The sequence below is a fragment of the Glycine soja genome, chromosome 10 (assembly GCF_004193775.1).
Source record: "Glycine soja cultivar W05 chromosome 10, ASM419377v2, whole genome shotgun sequence".
Classification (NCBI taxonomy): Eukaryota; Viridiplantae; Streptophyta; class Magnoliopsida; order Fabales; family Fabaceae; genus Glycine; species Glycine soja.
In genome coordinates this window covers 5,223,280-5,248,694 of record NC_041011.1, presented here as the reverse complement: position 1 = coordinate 5,248,694, position 25,415 = coordinate 5,223,280, and the positions used below count along the sequence as shown (strand labels likewise).

The 25,415-nt window shown below is 33.3% G+C and overlaps 3 protein-coding genes across 3 annotated transcripts; 2 read left to right on the top strand and 1 right to left on the bottom strand.

Moving 5' to 3' along the window:
* Positions 1–7,947: 7,947 nt before the first annotated feature.
* On the bottom strand, positions 7,948–8,659 carry LOC114370059 (auxin-responsive protein SAUR72-like). The gene has a single exon (XM_028327350.1). The coding sequence runs from the start codon at positions 8,583–8,585 to the stop codon at positions 8,169–8,171; it is 417 nt and encodes a 138-aa protein (XP_028183151.1). The 5' UTR covers positions 8,586–8,659; the 3' UTR covers positions 7,948–8,168.
* A 7,689-nt stretch (positions 8,660–16,348) lies between these two features.
* LOC114370316 lies at positions 16,349–17,257 on the top strand. Its single transcript, XM_028327627.1, has one exon. The coding sequence runs from the start codon at positions 16,349–16,351 to the stop codon at positions 17,255–17,257; it is 909 nt and encodes a 302-aa protein (XP_028183428.1).
* Positions 17,258–19,524: 2,267 nt separating this feature from the next.
* LOC114370310 (uncharacterized mitochondrial protein AtMg00810-like) lies at positions 19,525–20,022 on the top strand. The gene has a single exon (XM_028327618.1). It carries the CDS (start codon positions 19,525–19,527, stop codon positions 20,020–20,022), a length of 498 nt encoding a protein of 165 aa, XP_028183419.1.
* Positions 20,023–25,415: the final 5,393 nt, after the last annotated feature.

Sequence of the window (25,415 nt, the reverse complement as noted above, 5' to 3'; positions counted from 1 at the left end):
TACCATATCAAATATGAAAGTGCAGGATGAAAAAAATAGATTGTAATTAATTGATGAAAGTATTACAAGAAATGGTTTATATACAAATGATAAGGAGTAACTAACTAACTGTATAAAAGGTAACTAACTAACTGCTTAATAACTAACTAATTGTAGCTTATAACAGAATAATAGAATCGTGATATTAAATGTTAATTTTTATTATTATCGAACAATGACTTTAAATTCACCACTTTTTCTCATTGTTTATTTTTTCACTAAGAGTCAATTTTATAACTCTTGATTTTGATTTACTATTGTACAAGCCACTTGAAAGAATGATGTGATCGAGCTCCATTATTGCAGCAGCAGGTTTGTTTTTCATAAAATAATATACACATACACACGATTTTATGTAAATGAAAATTAAATATTATAAAAAGATAACAAAAAAGGGTAAGTTTTAAAATAGTGTATCTCCATCTTTATATAATATTAGTTTATGAAGCAAATCGTCAGTGTATTATACTAAAAGAATTGCTTTTATAATTTAGAAAAAGAAAAACAAAACAAAAATATGGAAATGGCTAATCGCATGACTCCTCCCTTTAGTATGTTGGTTGTGGGGATCAACATGCTTCTTAATAAGGTCCATATGGGATAAATAAGTCACATCGAGTTGTGGCGCTTGTTAAATAAGTCTCATTCCTTATGAACTTTTTTTCTTCTTATTATTTTCCCTCGAAACCATGCTAAAACCTTCGATATTCATATGATTATTACCGGTTAATAGATTGGTATATTTTCCTTGAAAAGGTCACAACATATGCTTTGATAGTAATGCCCATATCACTGATAAAAAATAGTAATGCCCATATTAAATTCAAGGTGCAAAATTGTAATAAAAATAAAGTTACAAAGTTTATTTTCCTTAAAACTAATTTTAGGTTCAGATTTAATTTGTGAATAGAAAAAAAATTAAGACATAGTTTATTCTCTTAAATAGGTTCTCTCAATTAAATTCAGATGAATTAGATCTTGAATATGACAAAGAATTTCATAATTATACTTACAACTATAATTTCTGCATAACTAAACATGTAGCTTACATAACAACTCTAAAAAGACAACACTGAAAGCATGACGGTAAGAATTATCATAATCAGTGTTGTCCACCTCTTATGCTACCTCAGCAACTTCACGAATAGTTAAAATTAAACTATCATTTTCCTATTTCTATCTATATATCTTAATTAAAACATAGCCAAAGAAAAACAAATAAGTACCTTTGTGAAAAGAGGGAAAGATCCCACACAACATTCCCAATATATAAAAGATATGAATGTCTTCATGCATGACTATCCCGTCCTTCAATGCTCTTTCTTGGATAGACAACAACAAAGTTGTGATACAGTGAGTTACAATTTGAAACTAGGTTTCATATATAGTTTTAAATTACGATCTACAATTAAATTGCAAAAGATTTTTTTCTCACCGCAATACAATTGCGATTTCATCAGCCGCAATCATAATTGCCTGTAACATAAATATTATTATTTTTATTCATCACAATCACAATTTAAAATCATATTAGATTTTATAGTTAATTTGGAATTATCAGCTACAGTAGTGTTTAATGTAGAGTACTGTGGGAGAGATTTACAAAGTGAACTTGCATAGGATCTCGAAAGGGAGTGAACATGTTTATCTCAATCATTTGGATTTGCAGTGAGTGGAGCCAATTTAATGCAACCTTTGGCGCGTTGACTTCTTCCCCTATATTCGCCGGCATTCAGCTTCAGATTTTGGCTCTTAATTTGTGTGTCTATAATATTATTTGCCCTTTTTCTTTTCTTCTTAATAAGCAAAACATATTTATTGATAAAGACTAAACAATAGCAACAGTATTGCAAAACAGTACAAAAACAAGGCAAAGAGAAAGGGAAAAAAAAGCCATAATCCCGTGCCACCACATGGCTAGCAAAACAGGATTTATGACACACCAATAATGTCTAGAAGGCCATGAAGTTGTACACATGGAGATATTCCACCGTCAATTTTAACAATTAATCACACAAGCATCTTGCAGTAAAGTCTATGCTGCAACAGATTTCAATTATTGTGTAAATTCTGCCATTTGCTATGAACTAAATGAATGGACTGAAACCTCGTGCTTCCAGTGATAATTGAAGACAAGTTGTCTTGAAATGTATTTTCAACTCATGAACCAATGATCCCCTGAAAATTCCAATTAATTTACAGATTTTTATCAGTGCATGCTCCTGGCGTGGATTGTTTGGACCGAAAACAAATTGGTTGAGTCAACCTTAGTGGTGGGAGTTAAATAGTACTCCATTTATTAATGATAAGAAATAAAAATTAAAAATAAATTAATGATAATTAGATAAAATTAATTTTATAAAATTAATTTTTTCATTTATTTATTAATATTTTTTAGTCTATGTAAAATAACTTAAAACTACATTTATAATTTGACGGAAAGAATATGTTATTGACCTCCTTCTCCTATTTATTACCTCTTTTGGGATTAGAAAATTAAGCAAAAGCATCAAGCATGCACCCTTTCACGTTTTCGAGGCCAAGCTAAACGGCCAAAATATCACTAAACTCACATGACTTAGTTGCATGGGCCTAGGCTAGACAATGACACTAAACTTTGCCCTTGATAACGGTTAAATATGAAATGTTTATGATGATAAAAATATCCTTAAAAATAATTATTTAGAAGTTATTCATGCTTAAATTGTAGCGCGTTCCACGCGCAAGGCGCACTTAGCACGAAGACAAGCATTGACGCTAAGCGGGAATTCAAGCACCTGCACTAAGCAAGCAGAACGCGCTAAGCGCAAATGCATGCATCCACGCTAAGCAAGAAGAGTGCGCTAAGCGAGAGCATGCAGACCCAAGTCTACTCCAGCAGCTATAAAAAGAGAGTCAAGCCAAGGAGAAAGGACACACCGAGTCTCAGAACACTCTAATACACACCTGAAGCCTGAGAACTCTCATTTAGGGAATTCTTTCTTTTCTCTCATTATTTTTTATTCCCTCCTTCTATCCCTTTTTCTCTACCAGTTCTTATACCCCTTTTTCAGTGTAAGGCCTCTTATGGCTTTAGGAGGCTAAACTCTTAGTTAGGGCCTAACATGCCTGAAAAGTCAAAAGATGTATTATATACTTCATATTTATCAATGCAACATGTATTTTCTATCTTATTATCCTTTCTTACTTTTAATTTCTTGCATTATTTTGGAGGTTAGGTACTTGACAGAGAATAATCCTTAATAAAAATACAAGGAAGGCCTTGCATGTATTTGTTTTGAGAATTAGTCACTCGGAGAGGATAATTTTTAATAGAATTAAAAGGAAGGTATCTTAATAAAATCATTGTTAAACATAGAGTAATTGCATTATGCCCATGCATTAAAGGAAATATCTAGAATTAGAACTTTATGCATTTTATTTGTTGAATCTTTACAAAGACATTTGTAAGATAGATAGATAAAATAAGTTTGTCATCATGAGACATCAGGGACAAGTAATCTAATAAAAAATAATACATCTTAAACAAACAAGACATGCTAAGTCCTAACATTTTCATTTTATTGAATTTCCTATTAATTCTTTTGTTTCCTATTAATTTCTTTGTCTACTAATATCTGTTATTATTTACTATTCTTGCTACTTATCCTTTACCTCATTTTATCTCTTATCTTATAAATTAGAAATTATACAACACAAATATAAATAAAGTCCCTATAAAAATGGACACTTAAACTTTTGAATGTTTACAAACGATACTCTTTGCTTGGTAGTACTGATTTAGAGCAAATGGACAAAGACTGAAATGTGACAAGTGGTTTGATTGAGATGATTGAATGTGGAAATAAGTTGAATAAGCGTGGGTGCGACGCGCAAAGAAGCTTCTCTCTCCCGGGTGAAAGATTTGAACACTTGTGATAGGTTGGAGAAGCTTTTTTTATGTGCAAGAATTTGACAGTGATTGCTTGCAATGAGGAAAATGCCCCTTGTGAGAGAATTATGTTAACCATATATGTGTTCCTATATTGTAAGAGTAATTTCATATAAAACTGTTAAATTTAATTCTCTCATTTCATTCAAACTAAAACAAATTTATCATTTTATTTTTACTCTATTTTTCACTTATTTTTCTGAAATTAAACAATCTAACATTCAATTATATTTTTTCTTTTTTTTTTTCAAATTATCTGGGCAAGCAAGGGTCTAGCTTCCCCCTTCTCCCTCAAGATCCTTTGTGCATACACAAGAATTTTTTTTTTAAAATTAAAAAATATTGATAGAAAAAAATGAATAAAAAAATTAGAGTATTGAGTTAATTTTTGTTTAATTATTTTTTCTCACAATAAATTTCATCTCTAGTTTTACACATGAAATTAATAATAAGTATTTTTGTAAAATTTTTTAATTATTAAATATTTATTTATTGGAAGTTAGATATTTAAATACTTGCCTAAATAAAATTATCCCCTTTTATTTTCATTCATTCTATTTCTCCTCACAATCAAACAGAGCCTTGGGGAGAAAGAGGAGAGTGATGGATCTACTCTTGAGTATGAGATCCACTGTCCACGCATGGATTAATAATCAGCACCATTGTTCCTGAAATTAGTGTGAAGAGATAAGCTATCTCTTTCAGCCAACACTTATGAGAACTCGTGATCCTTTGTCAGTTGCTAGATTCAGCTGTATCTCAAGCGGGGCCGAGTCTTTTATTTGGTAACATGCAGCAGCAACGTTAACTAAGACAGAACCATTATGAACACGGATCAGTGATGGCTCCATATTCAAATCCTGTTGTTCCATTTTCATGGTATCGAGACAAGATCTCAGTTGGTGGTGGGGACATTTTACTGAGCTTGTTTCTGTGATTTGTAATGATTTGCAGCAAAATTAAGAAATCTTGAAGAAAACAGGTGGCTATCTGCACTGGATTTAAAAGGTTTTCTCTAGCAAAAATAGTATTGTTTCTATATTAGCATCTACCCAAGTTCAGAATGCAACCTTAGAGACGAAAATGACAAGAGATCATATGCATGCATGAACTATTAAGTTTGAGTCACTAAAATGTTTAATTATGTTCAATTCATTAGAACCATTAAGATTGGCATAGTAGTAGGAGATTTGAGTAATATATATGAGACCATAAATTCTACCAACAGTGGACCATTGTATACAAACAAAAAACAAGTTTAATTCATTATTTTAAAATAAACAAATAAGCTTAAACTTAACTTTAAACTCAAAAAAATGAGTTCAAGTTGTACAGACTTAACATCAAAACTTTGTGAATAACCCATATGTATATATGTATGATAATAAAGAAAATGTTAATTTTGTAATATAAAATAGATATACTTAATAAATAATAATTATCTTAAAAAAACTATCATTTTAAGCAAATAATTTTCCATCCAAAGGCACACAAAAGACATGGGTTGAGTGCAAATATAGTAAGTCGATCCTTTCTTCTGCACCCCATAATTAAATTAATCACCCGATACCTTCCTTTCATTTTGGAAAAGATAATCTATAATGAATGTTTTACATTCTGGATTACCTTTCAGAATGAAAAAAGGGAGTGTTAAATGATTATTGAAGGGTACAGAAAGAAATACCCTGATAAGCTTTGACTAAGAGCTTAATATTGGGTGGGTTAGGTGCATATCATAATTAACCATGGATTAGGAACATGAGGATGCTGACAATGGCAGAGATTGAGTATTTTTTTATTGTTAAATGTTAATTGTTAGTTTATTAATTTTTTTAATTTACTAATTACAATAAGTGAAGATAAATTGACTAAAAAATATAACGAATATTGGAGCAGGAACAAAAGGCTAAACTAATTATAATCAGAAATTAAAACTTCCTAGTTAATTAGGGAAAATCAATTTTAACAATATTAGGGTGTGTATATCTTCATGCATCTTTGTTGCAGTCTGCTCTGCTTCTCTCCGACACTCTGCAATTTCTTGAGGCCGACAAGGGATTGCAAGAGGCTGTTGCTGTCTGAGCCCAAGAATCCAGGATCAATCAAGCAGTAACAATATACTTTTTTTATTATCGAACAAGTGGATTAACTATAATAACACAGTTTTAAAAAATAAAAACTATGATAAGATAGTTTACCTTCAAACCTTGATTATGCAACTACGGTAGATATTTGAATTTCGAATGGAGAGATGTATGGCTCATAATAGTCTCACTTAACTCGAACAAAATTGTCTCATTAAAGGAAACAACAACAACAAATTAAAAAACTTTATGTTTCTTCACTCTTGATTGCAGCAACAACAACTAAATATGAAATATGAAATATTGCGGTGTGAATATTGCAGCAAAACGATTTCATTGTACGTATTGTGCAGTAGGGTCGTAGGGTCCTGGACAAGCATGTGAGTGCAATAATGCATAACTGCACATGCATGGATTCATGGAAGAGTAGAATGTTTAATGTATATAAAAAGAAAAAAACCTCCTCTTGATCATTTTTAATTAGAAATCAATTAATAATATATTAATAATAAAAAAAAGAATGTGTGGATAAATTGGGAGAAGACCTACATATTAAGGCTGTTATCTTCAATTTGTTCCATAATGATTTCTATTTTAAGGTGAATAATTCTGGATTCTTTTAGATAATTTTTATCTGAAATTCTGAATAACAAAGCTTTAATCCCATTTATGCATATTTTTGTAGTACTATGGCGATCAATGAACAGATACAGGAACCTGTTGCATAAGTACTTGCATTAATGCATGAAATAATTAAGCTCTAACACTATTAATTCATCTTGTTTGCCAATTGTTTGCATGTTCTTGCCCATCGGATACTGATATATATTCTTTAAATTACCATGCATGCTTAAAAAATAGTTATAAACATCTTAAATATAGCCAAAAATATCAGACAAAGAAACATGTATAAGACAGAAACACGAAAACATTCTCTCAATAATTCAAAAATAATAATTATTCTCTTTATTAATGATGTTCAAAAAAGAGATTGAGATTAAATTAAACTATTTTATTAGTAAGTAAATAATTTATATAAGTTTTATTTTATTTATGATATATATCAAAGAAAAATGTTTTTAATTTAGATTTACTAAGTTACGATTATAATTTTTTTTAATTTAGTACAAAGTAATCAGGATGGAGATGGTAATTGTTATGATTATTTTTTAATTTGTAAGGGTTGGGTACCTCTTGTACCCAAAAATCAAAATATCTAATGCACATCTTTCTTTTGCTGATAAAAAACAATAGCTTAGAACTTATTTTGCACTCTCTCTCTCTCTGTCTCATGTACACATGTTCTTTCTATGCTTCTTTCTCTTCTCTGAACTTCTGCAGACCTTGAGGCTTGTAAGGGAGTGCAAAGAGCATTCCTTTGTGGAAAGTCCGATTATTCCGTAGCTTACTCTAGTGTGGTCTCAAGAAAGCTGAACCAGTTACATAAACTGTTTTTATTTATTCACACTTAATAGCTTGAATAGAAAAGTAGACGTCCTACCTTACATCTTCTGCCACCGCTGTTGCTGTTGCTGCTGCAGTTTCCCATGTGATCTCTTGAAGCTAAAATTGAGAGAGCCTTTTTATACATCTTCAATTTACTTAATTACTTACCCTTTTTATAATTATTTTTTGTGCTGAATAAAACTCAAACATGCGGTTTCATTCGCTTAATTCACTGATTAGACCTTTGCTATATGTTTGAACTTATGAAGTTATGAACCCTACATATGTTTATTTTTGGATATTTATCAATATAAGCTTTTCTGATGAATTTTTTTTAAGTATATATAATGTTATTCCTACTTACAATTCAGATAGAAGAAATTAAAGAGAGAAGTGGGGATTAAGAATTATAACATACACATGATGTGATAATAATTAAGAAAACAATTGTTGTACTTGTTAGACCAAGCTAATTAAGTTAACTTGAAGTTTGACTCTCATGTGATTGGTGCAGTGAAGTTATGTTCATGAAGCCATTAACAATTTTACTCTATTAAATTATTAGTAGCCAGCCCCAGAAGTCTCAAACAAGATATGGCCGATTTGAATCTAAATATCTAACAGTTAATTTGCTATTAAATTCAACAAAGTTCGTTTCCAATTTCATGTCAACTACTGCATGAAATGGCGCTACATTCACTAATATCTTGAACTGAATCCGTTAATTTGCCTCCATCTCCTCCAACAGTACTTTCATGATCCCTTGGTTGTTGTTCTAGAATCTTCTCTAGTTCTTGAGGGTAGCAGGGAATGACCAAAACCCCCTTCTGTCTGAAACCATACTCTTCTCTTGCCCGCTCCAGCAGTCCCAAAAATGCAGGGTCATCCAAATAGTGCAACTCCTCAATAAGCCTTTTTCTTTCTTCACCCTTGTTAGCAAGAACCACAAAGTGCCCTTCCAAAACGTCACCCGGCACCTCTCTCGCTGAATCGTCATTGCTGATCGGTGTCAGCGATCTCTTAATCGGTGCAAACACTACCGCAAGACCGTCATGTACCTTTCCAAAGAAAGACCAGAGCATCATGAACTTTGTAATGTAATGTTATCTTAATTAATTAAAGTACTCTTTATGAAGCTATATGGTTGAAACTGGAAAGCTTTTTTTTTTTTTTTTTTTTTTTATAAATGAGGTTTTAGTTTCATGATTGTAGAGTGTAGATATTTATAATGATGACTAAGTGGATAAGATGAAGAGAAGCAATGCATGAAATTTCTTGGGAGATATGGTACTGTGGAGCCTTTTACTTATAGGTACAGAAACATGCACACTAAATGCAACAATTTTGAGGGTCTTTTTCACCCTTCTGGACTCACTATACAGACAATTGGCGTGTACTCCTCACGCGGTGTCTCCGTGAGGATCACCCGTGCAATATTCTTATATAAATTGAATCTAGAACTATGATTTCTTTTCTTTAAGCCTTGACATATTGTTTGTGTGCCCTTATTTGCTTGATTTTTATTTTTATTTTTTCTGCATGATTAGTTGGTACTGGAAACTATCCTTTTCAGATGTGTATAGTTTATGTTAGCACATCACGAAAGGAAAATAAATGAACCTCTTTTCATGATAGCTACCACGTAGCCCCAAAATTACCTATGATTAACCCTTTCTTTCTGGCGAGTGGCACACCACTATTGCTGTTTCGTTTTCCTCATCAACATCACTTGGATGAGCGATTTTTCGGGTCCAGAGTGGGAGACCCTTGAATGATTAATACATTTGCAATCAAAGATTTGAGAATCTTCCATTAGTCTCTACGATATTCAATCTTGGAGCAAATGTTATGATATATGAATCTTATGTTACATTAAGTTACAACATACATAACTCCAAATTAAAGAGGAATTGTAAGTATGATTCAATCTCGATCAATGATCAATCTCATAATCAGTTCAAAGGATTAAAATTTGTACAATATTTAGAGTATCATTATAGAACTTAAGGTCCTAATTAAGGTAGTTTTAAATAAATAAAAATTAACTTGATTTCTAATATGGAATTTCAGCATTAGTGTTCAGTTAGAGTATTGCAGGAATATTACAAAGCGAATTCTAGGATTGGATTTGGATGGGAAGAAAGCGCAATGTGTACATATATCTCCATCATGGGGAGCCTAATAAGCCAGAAAGGAGGCATTTCACGATATTAAAGCGACATGTCATTTAATGCAACCTTTGGCTCATTCAATTCTTCCTTCTTAATTATACGCGGGAACGTGGAATTGGATCTTTAATTAACGGTTACTATTTGCGAGTCAATGATATGTAATGATTTAGAGTATATAGCAATTGAGTGTTATTGATAGTGTAATTTAGAAATTCTCGAAAATTCTATGCTATCTTCCAAAATTAAGGATTTTAATACTGTTATCTTGAAGCTCTCTTTACCCTTGCTGTCCCCTTCTCATTTTCTTCATCAATGTGTTTAAACTTATTCAATCATTGACCCCCAAGAAACAATTGTATCAAAATTTTTAAATTTCTCTGGTATCATAACAACTCTCTTTACTAAATCTTTTTAGATGAATCTTGTGTACAATAAATACTATTTTAAAGAAGCTTTACAAATAATATCATGTTTTATAGAGAAAAATAGAAAAAACAACTTTTAGAAAAGGTATTTTGAAGAGCTTTCCCTCACCTTTTTCACCTAGCCTCAGCTTTATCCTAATTACTTTTTCCTCTAAGAACATGTTCGTGTACCTTATCTATTTGTTCCCTCTTCAATCTCTCTCAAACATTTTACCAGTAAAAATTTTTTTATTACGAATACGAGCAGTACACTATATTGTTACATCATTTTAGTACAATTTTTATGAAAAAAAAGTAATATATATCTTGTCTTATTTATAATCTAACCTTTTAGAGTTTCACACATCTTATTCAAACTCTGGCCAAACAGAACTACAATGAGATTCACTAGACTTGAATTACAACACCAGAAACATCTCCATAAAGGGAGGTCAAATAAGAATCACACAAATGAATTGGACACATATTTAATCCAAAATCTTAAGACAATAAATACATATCTACCTCTGTTGAAATTGCTATAAATTTTTAGAATATTCTTAAATATAATATGTATGAAAATGGTAGAATATCCTATAACTATAGTGTGTATGAATATGGTAGAACAATCTAAAATTATAAGTGTATATATAAAATAGAAGAATCTAGAACTATCATGATACTAATCTATCATGAAAACTCTAGAAAGACCTAAAGTAATGTAGAAACATTCACCATCATTAAAAGGTTGGTGACTTGAGCCTATAAATAGGCAATTGATATGTTGTAATTGATCATCCAAGAAATCAATAACATAACCTTCTTTCTAAAATAATTCTAAAAAACTATCAACTATCAACTATCATCTAATCAACTATCAACAGTGGTATCAGAGCTACGTTCGGTCATACATTGGGCATAGTTATATTATCTACCTACCATTCCAAAATCCTCCCAACTACTTCAAAAAATTCCTTTGTACTATTAACCTACTCCAATAATATTTTTTCTAAGCTATGGATAACACTACTCAATCGTTAACTATATCTGTCCCTATCTTCAATGGTGAAAATTATGATTTCTGACGTGTTAAAATGGAAACATATTTTCATATCAAGATTTATGGGACATAGTAGAAGAAGGCTTCACCGTTCCCGCGGATACTTCAGCTCTTAATGCATCTCAAGAAAAAGAGTTGAAGAAAAATAAACAGAAAAATTCAAAGGCGTTGTTCACCTTGCAACAAGCGGTGACTGATCCAATTTTCCCAAGAATTATGGGAGTTAAGACTGCCAAAGAAGCATGAAACACATTGCAGGAGGAGTTTCAAGGAAGTGTTAAGGTACGTGCCGTTAAACTTCAATCTCTAAGAAGAGATTTTGAACTATTGAAGATAAAGGAGTTTAAGACAGTTAAAGATTACTATTCTAAAGTTAAAGAAATAGTTAATCAAATGAGAGCTTTTGAGAAAGATATTCTTGACAAGAAAATTGATGAGAAAATTCTAATTACTATGCCCCAAAAGTTTGACCCAATTGTGACAACGATTGAGGAAACCAAAGATCTGTCCACTCTATCAGAGACAGAACTTGTGGGCTCTCTTGAAGCATATGAGCAAAGATTGTATAGGCATAAAGAAGATACACTTGAAAATGCCTTCTAGTCAAAGTTTAAATTTCAGTCCCAAAACAAAGAAAATGGAGGAAAGAAAAATTATGGAGAAACTTCCAGAAGAAGAGAAGGTTCTAGGAATTTCCTTAAGAACAAAACAGATAAAAATCCTCCATGCAAATGCAAAAGGCAAGGCAACACAGAGAAAAATTGTTGGTTCCGTAATATGCCATAATGCAACTATTGCAAGAAGTTCGGGCACGTAGAGAAAAATTGTCGCAACAAAAATAGGCATCAAGCTAATATCGCAGAGGAGCATGATCAAGAACAATGTATGTTCTATGTCACTCAAGACTCAATAAAAGAAAAGGGAGGAAGCTGGTACTTGGATAGTGGATGTAGCAATCACATGGCCAATGAGACTATTTTCAAAAGCATTGACGAGTCTGTCAAAGTCAAAGTTCGATTGGGAAAAGGAAGTGTGGTTGAATCAAAAGGCAAAGGCACTGTCATGGTGGAGACAGATAAAGGTACACGACTCATCCATGATGTCTTACTAGTTCCCAGCCTAAAAGAAAATCTTCTAAGCATTGGCCAAATGATGGAAAGAGGCTACACACTTCACTTTGAAGGAGGTGTATGCAAAATCTTAGATAACAAAAATAAAAGGTCTGAGATAGCCCAAGTAAAGATGAATAAGAGCAATAGAAGCTTCCCTCTAAATTTAAAATATGCAACAAACATTGCCATGAAGGTACAAGTTGATGATTCATGGCTATGGCATCGAAGATTTGACCACTTCAACACACATGCCTTGAATTTGTTACATGAGAAGAACATGATGAGAGATCTTCCAAGCATAAAGGAGAACAATGAAGTGTGTGAAGAATGTCTCCTTGGTAAGCAACACCGATTTCCTTTCTCAACAAGCGAAGCATGGAGAGCAAAAGATCCGTGGACCAATGAGGACGCCATCACATGAGAACAACTGATACTTCATACTCTTCATTGATGACTTCTCTAGAATGACATGGGTATATTTTCTAAAATAAAAATCAGAAGTCTTTGGAGTATTCAAAAAGTTCATGGCCCTTGCTGAAAAGTGGAAAACGGATAAAAGTACTAAGAAGTGATCGCGGCAAAGAATACACTTCTCGCGAGTTTGAAAGATTTTGTGAGGATGAAGGCATTGAGCGACAACTAACAGTCGCATATTCTCCTAAAAAAATGGAGTGTTCGAGAGAAAGAATCGCACAGTTATGGAAATGACTAGATCGATGCTCAAGGAGAAGGGACTACCTAACACATTCTGGGCTGAAGCAGTCTACTGTCTACACTGCTGTTTACATACTCAACAGATGTCCAACTAAGCCTGTAAAAGACAAGACTCCAATTGAAGCTTGGAACGGGAAGAAGTCATCAGCAAAGCACCTAAGGGTCTTTGGATCTATATGCTACATTCATATTCCAGACGTGAAGAGGCACAAGCTTGAAGACAAGACTATACGAGGTATCTTCCTTGGGTATAGCAATATCTCTAAGGGCTACCGTGTCTACAACTTGCAAACTAAGAAACTCGACATCAGTTGAGATGTTAAAGTTGATGAGTACGCTTCTTGGAATTGGGATGAAGAAAAAGTGGAGAAGAACGTTCTTATACCCGCTCAACTACCTCAAGAAGAAGCTAAGGAAGAAGACCCAGGTGAACCACCTTCACCTCCACCACAACAACAAGATCAAGAACTATCATCACCAGAGTCTACTCCAAGACGAGTAAGATCTTTGGTGGACATATATGAAACTTGTAACTTGACCATACTTGAACCTGGAAGCTTTGAAGAAGCGTCAAAGTAGGAAGTATAGGTTAAGGCAATGGAAGAAGAGATACAGATGATCGAGAAAAACAACACATGGGAGTTAGTAAATCGTCCCCATGGAAAAGATATCATTGGGGTTAAGTGGGTCTATAAGACAAAGCTTAACCCTGATGGCACCATACAGAAACACAAGGCGAGGCTAGTAGCTAAGGGTTTCTCATAGCAACCCGGAATTGACTACAATGAGACATTTGCACCAGTAGCTCGTCTTGATACCATAAGAGCTCTAATAGCTCTTGAGTCACAAAAAGGATGGAGTATCCATCAACTAGATGTCAAATCCGCCTTCCATAACGATGTACTTGAAGAAGAGATCTATGTGGAGCAGCCATAAGGATTCATGTCTGAAGGCAAAGAAAGCAAAGTGTTAAGACTAAGAAAAGCACTCTACGGTTTAAAGCAAGCACCTCGAGCATGGTATAGCAGAATCGATCAGTATTTCATGGATCGAGGATTCAGGAGGATCAAGAGTGAGCCTACACTTTACATCAAGTCTCAAGGTCAGTACACTCTCTTACTCTCTCTATATGTGGATGATCTTATCTACACGGGAAACAATACTAAGATGATGATGGAGTTTAAACAAGACATGATGAAGACCTTTGAGATGACCGACCTTGGTTTGATGAGTTACTTTCTCGGCATAGAGGTAAGTCAGAGAAATGAAGGGATATTCATCTCGTAAAAGAAATACATAGAAGGCTTACTTAAGAAATTCAAGATATATGGTTGCAAACCTGTTGCTACTCCACTCATAACAAATGAGAAACTATAGAAGAATGATGGAGCACCAGAAGCTTATGCATCCAAATACCGAAGTCTAATTGGAAGCCTCCTATATTTGATAGCTACGTGGCTTGACATAATGTATGCTACAAGTCTTCTATCAAGATTCATGCAAAGCCCAAGTCAGATACACTTTGGAGCAGGAAAAAGAATTTTGAGGTATCTACAAGGAACAAAAAAGTTCGGTATATGGTATACTACTGAAACCAACTCAGAATTACTTGGCTACACCGATAGTGATTGGGCAGGTTCGGCAGATGACATGAAGAGTACCTCTGGCTATGCTTTCTCACTAGGATCAGGAATGTTCTCTTGGGCGTTGAAGAAGCAAGCTACAGTAGCACAATCAACAGCAGAAGCAGAGTACGTGGCAGCTGCTGAAGCAACGAGTCAAGCTATATGGCTTCGTAGGATACTTGAAGACATGGGAGAAAAACAAGATGAGCCTACTAAAATCAACTGCGACAACAAATCAGCAATTGCAATGGCGAAGAATCCAGTTCATCACAGCAGAACAAAACACATAGCAATCAAGTATCACTTTATCAGAGAAGCTGAAGCAACTAAAGAGATCAAACTCGACTACTGTAGAATAGAAGATCAAATTGCAGACATATTCACGAAGGCATTGCTGAGACCAAGATTTGAAGAATTATGAGCTATGCTCGGAGTCACAGAAATTTGCATCAAGGAGGAGTGTTGAAATTGCTACAAATTTCTAGAATATTCTTAAATATAATATGTATGAAAATGGTAGAATATCCTAGAACTATAGTGTGTATGAATATGGTAGAACAATCTAAAACTATAAGTGTATGTATAAGATAGAAGAACCTCAATCTAAAACTATAAGTGTATGTATAAGATAGAAGAACCTAAAACTATCATGATACTAATCTATCATGAAAACTCTAGAAAGACCTAAAGTAATATAGAAACATTCACCACCATTGAGAGGTTGGTGACTTGAGCCTATAAATAGGCAATTGGTATGTTGTAATTGAGCATCCAAAAAATCAATGACATAACCTTCTTTCTAAAACTATCAACTATCAACTATCATCTAATCAACTACCAAATATAAATTGTTAATTAAGAGAATTCGCCACATATTGATCAACCAATCTTAACCGGAAAAGAAGTTTGTGGGATCAAGTTCCTATCTTTTTAATTGATGATTTTGGACTAAATCCTTTGAATTCTTTAATTATGGGGGAAGAAGATTTCAAACATTTGGTTGAGAAATAGTGCAATTCTACTATAATTGTAGGCTAGGAAAGTTTAACACTTCTTCAAAAAGAAAATGAAATGTTTGTCAAAGATTATTAGAACATGGGCAAGAATAGAGGTGCATGTTTAGGGTCGTGATCAAAATTAAATTCTAGAGGTAGAGCTAAATTAACATGGTCACTCATGACAGACTAGAGAAGGAGGGTGCTAAAAGAAGAAAGTTTAGGAATCTCATAGAACCTGTGGGAAACATGTACAAAATGGAAGTAAGTGATTACAGTAGTCTAGCGTGATTGGCTTGGTAAGGGTATAAGCATTGGCCCCATAAGTTCACTAGATCAAATTTTCCTTATTTGGAATTTGGAATAAATACATATTGCCCGAAGTGATAAAACATATGAAATAGGTTTCTTGGACACCACTACCTCATGCATAGTTATAAATTGCAATTGTGGTTAGATATTAATTAGAAAAATAATAATAATAAGTTTTATGAGCCTTAAATTGTGGAAGATGAAAGTTGTAAAGTTGTAAGTTACAAAGTCTTGAATAAACAATTATGTGAGCATTCAGTATTCTTGAATAAGCAAATTATGTGAGTAGTCACTCTATTCTAGTATAAATAGGGGATCATACTCTTGTATTTTGTGTGACAAATGAAATAAAATCTTCTTCTTCTTCCAACAAAGTGGCATCAGAGCTTGAGTTCTAGAATGTTGAGAGAGAAACACTTTGTGAGTTGAGAGAGAAACATTTTGTGAGTTGAGAAATGGCAAGCAATGGCTTGAGTATGTTTCAATTCCCTCGTCTTACCAAAGAGAATTATGATAATTGGTGTTGTCGCATGAAAGTCTTGTTAGGTTCTCAAGATGCATGGGAGATTGTAGAGAAAGGTTATACCCAACCTCAAAATGAGGCTATTTTGTCACCAAATGAGAAGGGGACTTTGTTGAAGTCGAAGAAGAAGGATCAACAAGCACTTACTTTCATTCATCAAGGTTTGGATGAAGCTATGTTCGAGTTGGTGTCAAATGCAACCACATCCAAAGAAGCATGGGAGATTTTGAAAACCTCCCTTGAAGGTGTTGATAAGGTAAAAAAGGTGTGTCTACAAACTCTACGTAGAGAGTTTGAATCATTGCATATGAAGGAATCCGAATCTATCTCAGATTTTGGCAACAAGGTATTGGCTATTGTGAACCAAATGAAGCGTTATGGAGAAAATATGGAAGATGTTCGTGTGGTGGAAAAGATCCTTCGCTCCTTAATCGCTAAATTTGATTATGTGGTTTGTGCTATTGAAGAGTCTAAGGATTTAGACTCAATGACCGTAGACCAATTGATGGGTTCTCTTCAAGCCTATGGAGAAAGGTTAAATAGAAGACATGATGAGCCATTGGAGCAAGTCCTCATAGCCAAAGCTTCTTTGAAAGAAAATGGAGGAGAAAGTAGTCAAAAAGCACGTGGACGTGGAAGAGGACGTGGTCATGGCCAAGGAAGAGGAGGAAGAGGAGATCGTGATAATTTTGACAATAATGAATGGAGGAGCCATCAATCCACTAGAAGTCGTGGAAGAGGAAGAGGTAGAAACAATTATGAAAAAGCATATGAAAGGAGGTATGATAAATCTAATGTTGAATGTTTTAATTGTCATAAATATGGCCATTACTCTTGGTAGTGTAGAACAAATTTTGAAGAGAAGGTCAATCTTGTTGATGATAAAAAAAGATAAAGAAGTTGAAGATCCAACACTACTACTATCACTTAATAATGGTGAGAAGGAAGACAAATGCTTATGGTATCTTGACAATGGAGCAAGCAATCACATGTGTGGAAGCAAAGAGAAATTTGTGGAACTTGATGAGAAGGTGAAAGGAAATGTTTCTTTTGGAGATTCTTCCAAGGTGCAAATCCAAGGAAAAGGTACCATTTTAATTTCTTTAAAATATGGTGCTCACAAATTAATCACGGATGTTTACTATGTTTCTAAACTAAAAAGCAATATTTTGAGCTTAGGACAACTTGTTGAAAATGGGTATGAAATTCATATGAAAGATTGTTGTTTATGGCTTCGAGATCAAAATTCTAATTTGATTGCCAAGGTGTTTATGTCAAGAAATAGAATGTTCACTTTGAACATTAAAACCAATGAAGCAAAATGTTTGAAGGCTAGCATAAAAGATGAATCATGGTGTTGGCATATGAGATTTGGACACTTGAATTTTGGAGCACTAAAATCCTTAGGAGAGGAGAAGATGGTGAAAGGGATGCCTCACATCAACCATCCTAATCAATTGTGTGAAGCATGTCTCCTTGGAAAGCATGCAAGAAGGAGTTTTCCAAAAGAAGCTAATTCAAGAGCAAAGGAGCCTCTCCAACTTGTTTACACCGATGTGTGTGGCCCAATCAATCCTCCTTCATGTGGTAACAATAAATATTTCTTGCTTTTTATTGATGATTATAGTAAAAAGACTTGGGTTTATTTTCTAAAGCAAAAATCTGAGGCATTTGTAGTTTTTAAAAATTTTAAAGCTCTTGTGGAAAAGGAGAGTGGTTATGTAATCAAAGCTCTAAGATCCGATAGAGGTGGCGAATTCACATCAAAATAATTTAATGAATTTTGTGAAAAATATGGGATTTGTCGCCCTCTAACGGTTCCTAGATCTCTACAACAAAATAGGGTAGCAGAGAGAAAAAATAGAACTATTCTTAATATGACTAGATGTATGTTGAAGGCTAAAAATATGCCAAAGGAATTTTGGACCGAAACTGTTGCATGTGCCGTTTATTTGTCCAATCGCTCTCCAACAAAGAATGTCAAAGATCAAACACCACAAGAAGCATGGAGTGGAGTGAAGCCAATAGTTGATCACTTGAGAGTATTTAGGAGCATTGCATATGCTCATGTACCCGACCAAGGAAGATTCAAGCTTGATGATCGGAGTGAGAAACATGTGTTCATTGGCTATGATGCAAGCTCAAAAGGCTACAAATTGTACAATCCAAACAATGGAAAGACAATTGTGAGTCGAGATGTCGAGTTCTATGAAGAAGGCACATGGAATTGGGAGGAGAAAGAAGACACTTATGATTTTTTCCCGTACTTTGAAGAAATACATGAAGAAGCCTTGACTCCAAATGATTCAACTCCAGCACTTTCCCCAACTCCTTCAACCAATGAAGCCTCATCATCTTTCGAAGGGAGTTCAAGTGAAAGGCCAAGAAGAATGAGAAATATTCAAGAATTATATGATGAAACTGAAGTTATAAATGATTTGTTTTGTCTTTTTGTTGACAGTGAACCCTTAAACTTTGATGAAGCAATGAAAGAAAAAAGGTGAAGACAAGCCATGGAAGAAGAAATCAAAGCCATTGAGAAGAACAACACTTGGGAGTTATCAAGCCTTCCCAAAGGTCATGAAGCAATTGGAGTCAAATGGGTGTTCAAAATCAAGAAGAATGCAAAAGGAGAGGTTGAGAGACACAAAGCAAGACTTGTAGCTAAAGGCTACAAGCAACAATATGGAGTTAATTATGATGAAGTGTTTGCACCAGTTGCCCGCATAGAGACCATTCGTCTTCTTATTTCCTTGGCAGCTCAAATGAAGTGGAGAATTTTTCAGCTTGATGTAAAATCGACATTTCTAAATGGCTATCTTGAAGAAGATGTCAATGTTGAACAACCAATGGGTTGTCATCGAAGGTCAAGAAGGAAAAGTCTTGAAATTGAACAAGGCGTTGTATGGTCTAAAGAAAGCACCGAGGGCATGAAATACTCGCATTGACAAGTACTTCCAAGACAATGGGTTTGTTCGTTGTCAAAATGAGTATGCTCTTTATGTTAAAACTTTTAATAATGGTGATGTCTTATTTATTTGTCTTTATGTGGATGACCTTATCTTTACCGGCAATAACCCAAATTTGTTTGAAGACTTCAAGAAGTCCATGTCTCGTGAATTTGATATGATAGATATGGGACTCATGTCATATTACTTGGGAATGGAAGTGAAGCAAACAGAGAATGGTATCTTTGTCTCACAAGAAAGCTACACAAAAGAAGTGTTGAAGAAATTTAATATGCTTGATTGCAATCCCGTGAACACACCTATGGAAGGTGGCTTGAAGTTATCAAAGTTTGATGAAGGAGAGAAGGTAGACTCCACGGTCTTCAAGAGTCTTGTGGGGAGTTTAAGGTACCTAACCAATACAAGGCCCGATATTCTATATGCGGTGGGAGTTGTGTGTTGCTTTACGGAGGCTCCTACCTCTCCTCATCTAAAAGCCGCAAAAAGAATTCTTCGTTACTTGAAGGGTACAATTGATTTTGGATTGTTTTATTCTCCCTCCAATAACTATAAGCTTGTGGGATTTTGTGATAGTGATTTTGCCGGAGATGTTGATGATAGAAAAAGTACTACCGGATTTGTATTTTTTTATGGGTGATTATGTTTTTACATGGAGTTCTAAGAAGCAAGGCATTGTGACACTTTCTACTTGTGAAGCCGAGTATGTAGCTGCAACTTCTTGCACATGTCATGCCATTTGGATAAGAAGATTGTTGGAGGAACTTCAATTGTTGCAAAAGGAAAGCACAAAGATCTATGTTGATAATAGATCTGCACAAGAGCTTGCCAAGAATCCGGTGTTCCATGAACGAAGTAAGCATATAAATACAAGGTATCATTTCATTAGAGAGTGCATTACCAAGAAAGAAGTAGAATTGACTCATGTGAAAACTCAAGATCAAGTTGCGAATATTTTCACCAAGCCTCTCAAATTTGAAGATTTTCGAAGATTGCGAGCAAGATTTGCTGTGCAAAAAATTTTTCCAATTAATGGAGGATGTTAGATATTAATTAGAAAAATAATAATAACAAGTTTTATGAGCCTTAAATTGTGGAAGATGAAAGTTATAAATTACAAAGTCTTGAATAAGCAATTATGTGAGCATTCAGTATTCTTGAATAAGCAAATTATGTGAGTAGTCACTCTATTCTAGTATAAATAGAGGATAATACTCTTGTATTTTGTGTGACAAATGAAATAAAATCTTCTTCTTCTTCCAACAGTTGTGATTTAATTATTGATATATCTTTTACTTATAATGTTGTATAGATTTTTATTCATTTTAAGATTTTGTATCATTTGTTACCATTATATGCCTCCCATGCTCACCCAATATCCTATACTACCGATCTCATTCGATCATCTACACTTAGAATATTGAAATCTGAATCTTTGATTTTTACAAAAAGGTCCTATAGAACAGTGTTGAGGTTCTGTTGTGGCCCAAATTGCAGTTTCATTGCAGCAATTAATGTGATTTAATTATTGATATATCTTTTACTTGTAATGTTGTATAGAACCCTAAGCTCATTACATGTTTAAATTTTGTGTTGATGGTGCTGCTAGAAGTTTTTCTGGTTTGGGGGAACTGGTGGTGTCGTAATAAATGCTGGCAGGCGTGTGAGGCTGAAGTGCAGGTCTTCGTTAATGCCGTCCTTTTTTGTTGTGATTTTGACCTTGATTGAATGTGATTCTTCTCTTGCTGCGAAATGGGTGAATAATGAAAACAATTGGCCATGGAAATTGCTTGACATTTTTAACAGGTAATATATATTGAAAAAACCAATAAGCTGGTATCATATTCTCACTTAATTGACGATAAAAACTTGAAATAAAATTTTTAATATATCAGAATTATTAAAATAACAACAAAAATTAACAAAAACTCAAAACAAAAATCAGATACCTATATCATAGATCTCAAGCATATTTTAGTCATTTTTTTAGGGTGTTATTTTTTTTCATTGAAAGAACAAGAATATCAGGAGATGGAGATACACAAAGTAACATGTAATTAGATTATGGTTCCTAATAGTTGTTTTCTACAATGGAAAGAGGACTAATATCCTTTTTTTCATCTTTGGTTATGCCTTGGGACCATCTAGAATCTTGTGTAATTCTTGAGGACGATAAGGGGAGCTTGATCCAGAAGTCCCAAGAATGCAGGATCATTCAAGTAATCTAACCCAACAATAAACCTTTTGGTTTCCTCACCCTTGATTGCAAGAACAGAAAAATAACCTTCCATAACATCATCACAGTTGCGGCACGATCTTCACCGATCAAGTAGCTGAATGCAGGCTTTCTAGCAACAAACAGTGAAAGTCCCTTTTGTAACCTCCCAATAAAATACCTAAGAATCTGGAAATTTGTTTTGTTCTGATAGAATAACATTAATAAATGACTTAGAAGTTTTAGAGCTTGAGGTCGTTGTATGTGGAGTTTGACTATTTATACTGAGAACATAAGCGTAATTTCTTGACTCTAGGTGGGGATTAATTTCGAAACAGTGGATGCGTGTGCCATGCGTTGCATTTATTGCCAACTTGCCATTATTTGACGGGTCCTCTCTTATCTTTGAGGGAGGCCTAGCTGGAATTTGTTGTCCCCGTGTTTCTCTTATGTATATGCTCAAATACTACAATCCAAGAATTTGGTTCTTGTTTTGGCTTAAATGAATAAAGGTTTTTAGTTGATACTATGTATGGATATTATGAGAAATTGCGGAACCACTAAGGTTGGTGGCTTGGTGCAGTTGTTATCGCACTGTAATTGTAAACACCTCAGAAACTTTGATATTGTAACTAATTATTTTCTTTTTGATATTGTAATTGTAAACCCCGGGTCCTCTAATTTTTGTTATTGTAAACACCACTCCAACCTTATAACCTCATATTGTAACTATAATTATAATTGGAAACTGTATTTTAAAACCATGATAAGTCCTCTTTCAATGCAATATTTTGATTAAATTATTGTTCTTGAAACAAATCAAAAAGCTAGTACACTTGAATTACCTTTTTTTTAAGCTCCTTTCCTCTTCCTGATCGATATAGTGCAGCTGAGGGGTTGATCGAGTAGGCTTATGATACAGCAGCTGAGATTGGGAAGTTAATTTACGGTTTCAGGTAGCAGTCTAGAAGATGAGTGTGTGTACGTAATTTCATTGTTATTCAGTAAGCAAATAATACAGTTTTTTTTTCTTTTTCTGGCGCGATGCAATTAATGATCTCAGAAAGTTTGAACTTATCTCTGAAATCTGAACTATAGGTTAACATTCATAAGAGTAACCTTATTAGTGTCGTGTGGATAACCATTTTCATTTGGTAGCATCTATCTTTCTTCTTAACTTATAATTCAAAGAAATATATATACATACTTCACAAATTTCATTTAAAAAGTAGTAGTTGTTATATCTAAACATCATCAAATAGCTTATTTATGGATAATATTCAACTAGTAAATTTGAGTTTTAGATGTAAAATTATATGTAATAATTGGAAAAAAAAACTTAATTTTATCATTCATAATAATTTTATATCTATCAAAATCGTGTAAAATGAAATTGTGTAATTTTTTTTTCAAATTAAGTTACCCCAAATTAACATGAGACGTGCTTTTATTCTTTTTAATATTTTTACTGACTTTATTTCTTTTAATCTCTTTCATTAATAGCATGTTTATTGTTTTAAATTTTATTAACTTCAGATAGGGAAGAGATAAAATAATTTTCCCAAAATACTATGTAGAGTATAAGACATTAATGTATTATTTTGGGCAGAGGACATTAATGTATTATTGAAGTCAAAGAAATGATTCATAATGAAGTATATTTTTGTAAAAATGTTATTGCATGAGACCTTTAAAAATTAGCTCTTATTAGAACTTATAAAAAAGATTGGAAGTAGAAACTTCAAATTATGTTTTGTATTTGAAGTTTTGAACACGTTTCTCCTTTGACTATTTGAACTGAATAAAGACTTAAATCATGCCGACAAGATAAAAATGGCTATGGGGAGGCAAATTTGCAGAAAGAATTGTAAGTGTCTTATTTTGTTGGCCCCTATTCTGCTTGGAGCCAACTATCATTGGATTTTTGTGTTATTATTCATTAGATACGTACCATTATCTACAACATGCATGAATGGGGTCTACAAAAAAACGCTTTTGGTCTGATCAGAGAGGGGAGACGTGCGGACAAACAAGTATGACTATATAGTGCATATATAGGTCATGGAAAGACTATTATTAGTATTTAACTCAATTAATCTTTCTCCAAAGAGCATTTTAGTATTCATGCATTTTGCAGATATGTTATAGCTTACAAGTTCTAACATCTCGTTTTTTTTAAATAAACAAAAAAAAATTTATTTAAAAATTAATAGAATTTTTAGAAATTAAATAAATGAGAGGAAAGAGTTTTTAGTAATTAAAATAAGGGTTTTATAGTATTAGTAAATAAATAGAGTTAAAAAACATTGTAGAAAATGAATGAATATTTTAATTGTTTATTTATTTAATGAAAGAGTAAAATAAAGTTTTTTTTATAAAATAAAAAAATAGAATAAATAATAAACTCAAAGTACCCTAACTATAAATAGAGACATGTTAGGTCAGTTTTTACATGTATCTTATGTTATGTTCTAAGCTCTCTCTTCCTTCCAAATTTGTTCTCCCTTCTTCTTTTTCCAAAATCTTTTCTTTTTCCCGTATACACCCACGTATGTCCCAGTAAAACTATTATCTCAAACTCGTTAACTGTTCGATCGTTCTGAAATTTTGATACCACTTTTGGAGCTTATTTATGCGCATTCTCATCATTGGGCTTTATGAAATAATGTCTGTAGAGAGATAAATGCCCCTCACATGGAGACAGTAAAATTGAGGTTCATATCCCTTCTCCTTCTCTCTAACGCTTGAAAATCTTAGCAGAGCAACAAGAGAAAAAGCTTGAGTAATCTTAGAGAACTGCTAGAAATGTCGTTATTGTTGTTGGACTACACACGTAAGCCCGCTTAGATGTAATGAATCAGTTATTCACAGTTGAAGAGTAGTGAGAACATATGTAAGGATCCTTAGAGGATCAATTGGGATGAATTTTGGGGTATTTCTGTAATTTTGATTCTATCTTTACAATTATAACTGCGAATTATATATGTTTAACGGGTCAATTGATGTCCCAATACGAAATTGTTATAAAATTGGTGTGTTCTTATATTGAGTGTGAACCCCAAAAATTGAGTTTTTCTAATTAACTTGAATTTTACTCTAAATAATTTTTTCTTTAATTTTTTATTTTATTCAAATTATTGTCTTTGTCTTGTATCTTCCCACAATGATTATCAACATGTTATGTATACATAGTAATAATAAGAGTAATAAAATAATAAATTAAAGAAGTTGTAAAGTTTTAATTTCTTTTGATACAATTTTAATTTAATTGTTGTAGATACTTTTTTTAATTGAAAATAATATAGTTCGATTTAATGTGTGTGTGTGTGTGCCATGCAAATATTACTATTGTGTGACGTGTATATGATTCATGAGGCATGATAAATTGTTGTATTAGGATTATGAAATTGTGATTGAGATTGTAAGTGATAAAGTATGTGTTGAATTGTAAGATACATGGTAATTAATGTTTTGTACGTATTGAATTGTGAGCTATAAACTGTATAATCACACAACTATAAAATACTTTAAGGGCAACAAGTTAATATGCGACAAGTACTGCAATGAGATCCATTATGGGAACTCGACGAGTTTAATCATTTTGAGGCACAATGAGTTTATAAAAAAAAAGAGTCGTGTGTTTTGTATAGTTCATAGATAGAGTCTGCGTGTTAAAATATTTTCTAGGGTTGGACTTGAATTAGGAGGAAGAGGCTCTAATAGACTCTTTGGAGTTTAGGCCTTAGGGGTAAATACAGTTTGAGTGATCCTTTAAGTCTGTGCTGATCTCCCATGGTTAAAGCATTCTCACAAAACAG

Coding starts and splice junctions, on each gene's coding strand:
- LOC114370310 (XM_028327618.1), top strand. CDS start 19,525: ATGTCTCGTGAATTTGATATGATAGATATGGGACTCATGTCATATTAC.
- LOC114370316 (XM_028327627.1), top strand. CDS start 16,349: ATGGCAAGCAATGGCTTGAGTATGTTTCAATTCCCTCGTCTTACCAAA.
- LOC114370059 (XM_028327350.1), bottom strand. CDS start 8,585: ATGATGCTCTGGTCTTTCTTTGGAAAGGTACATGACGGTCTTGCGGTA.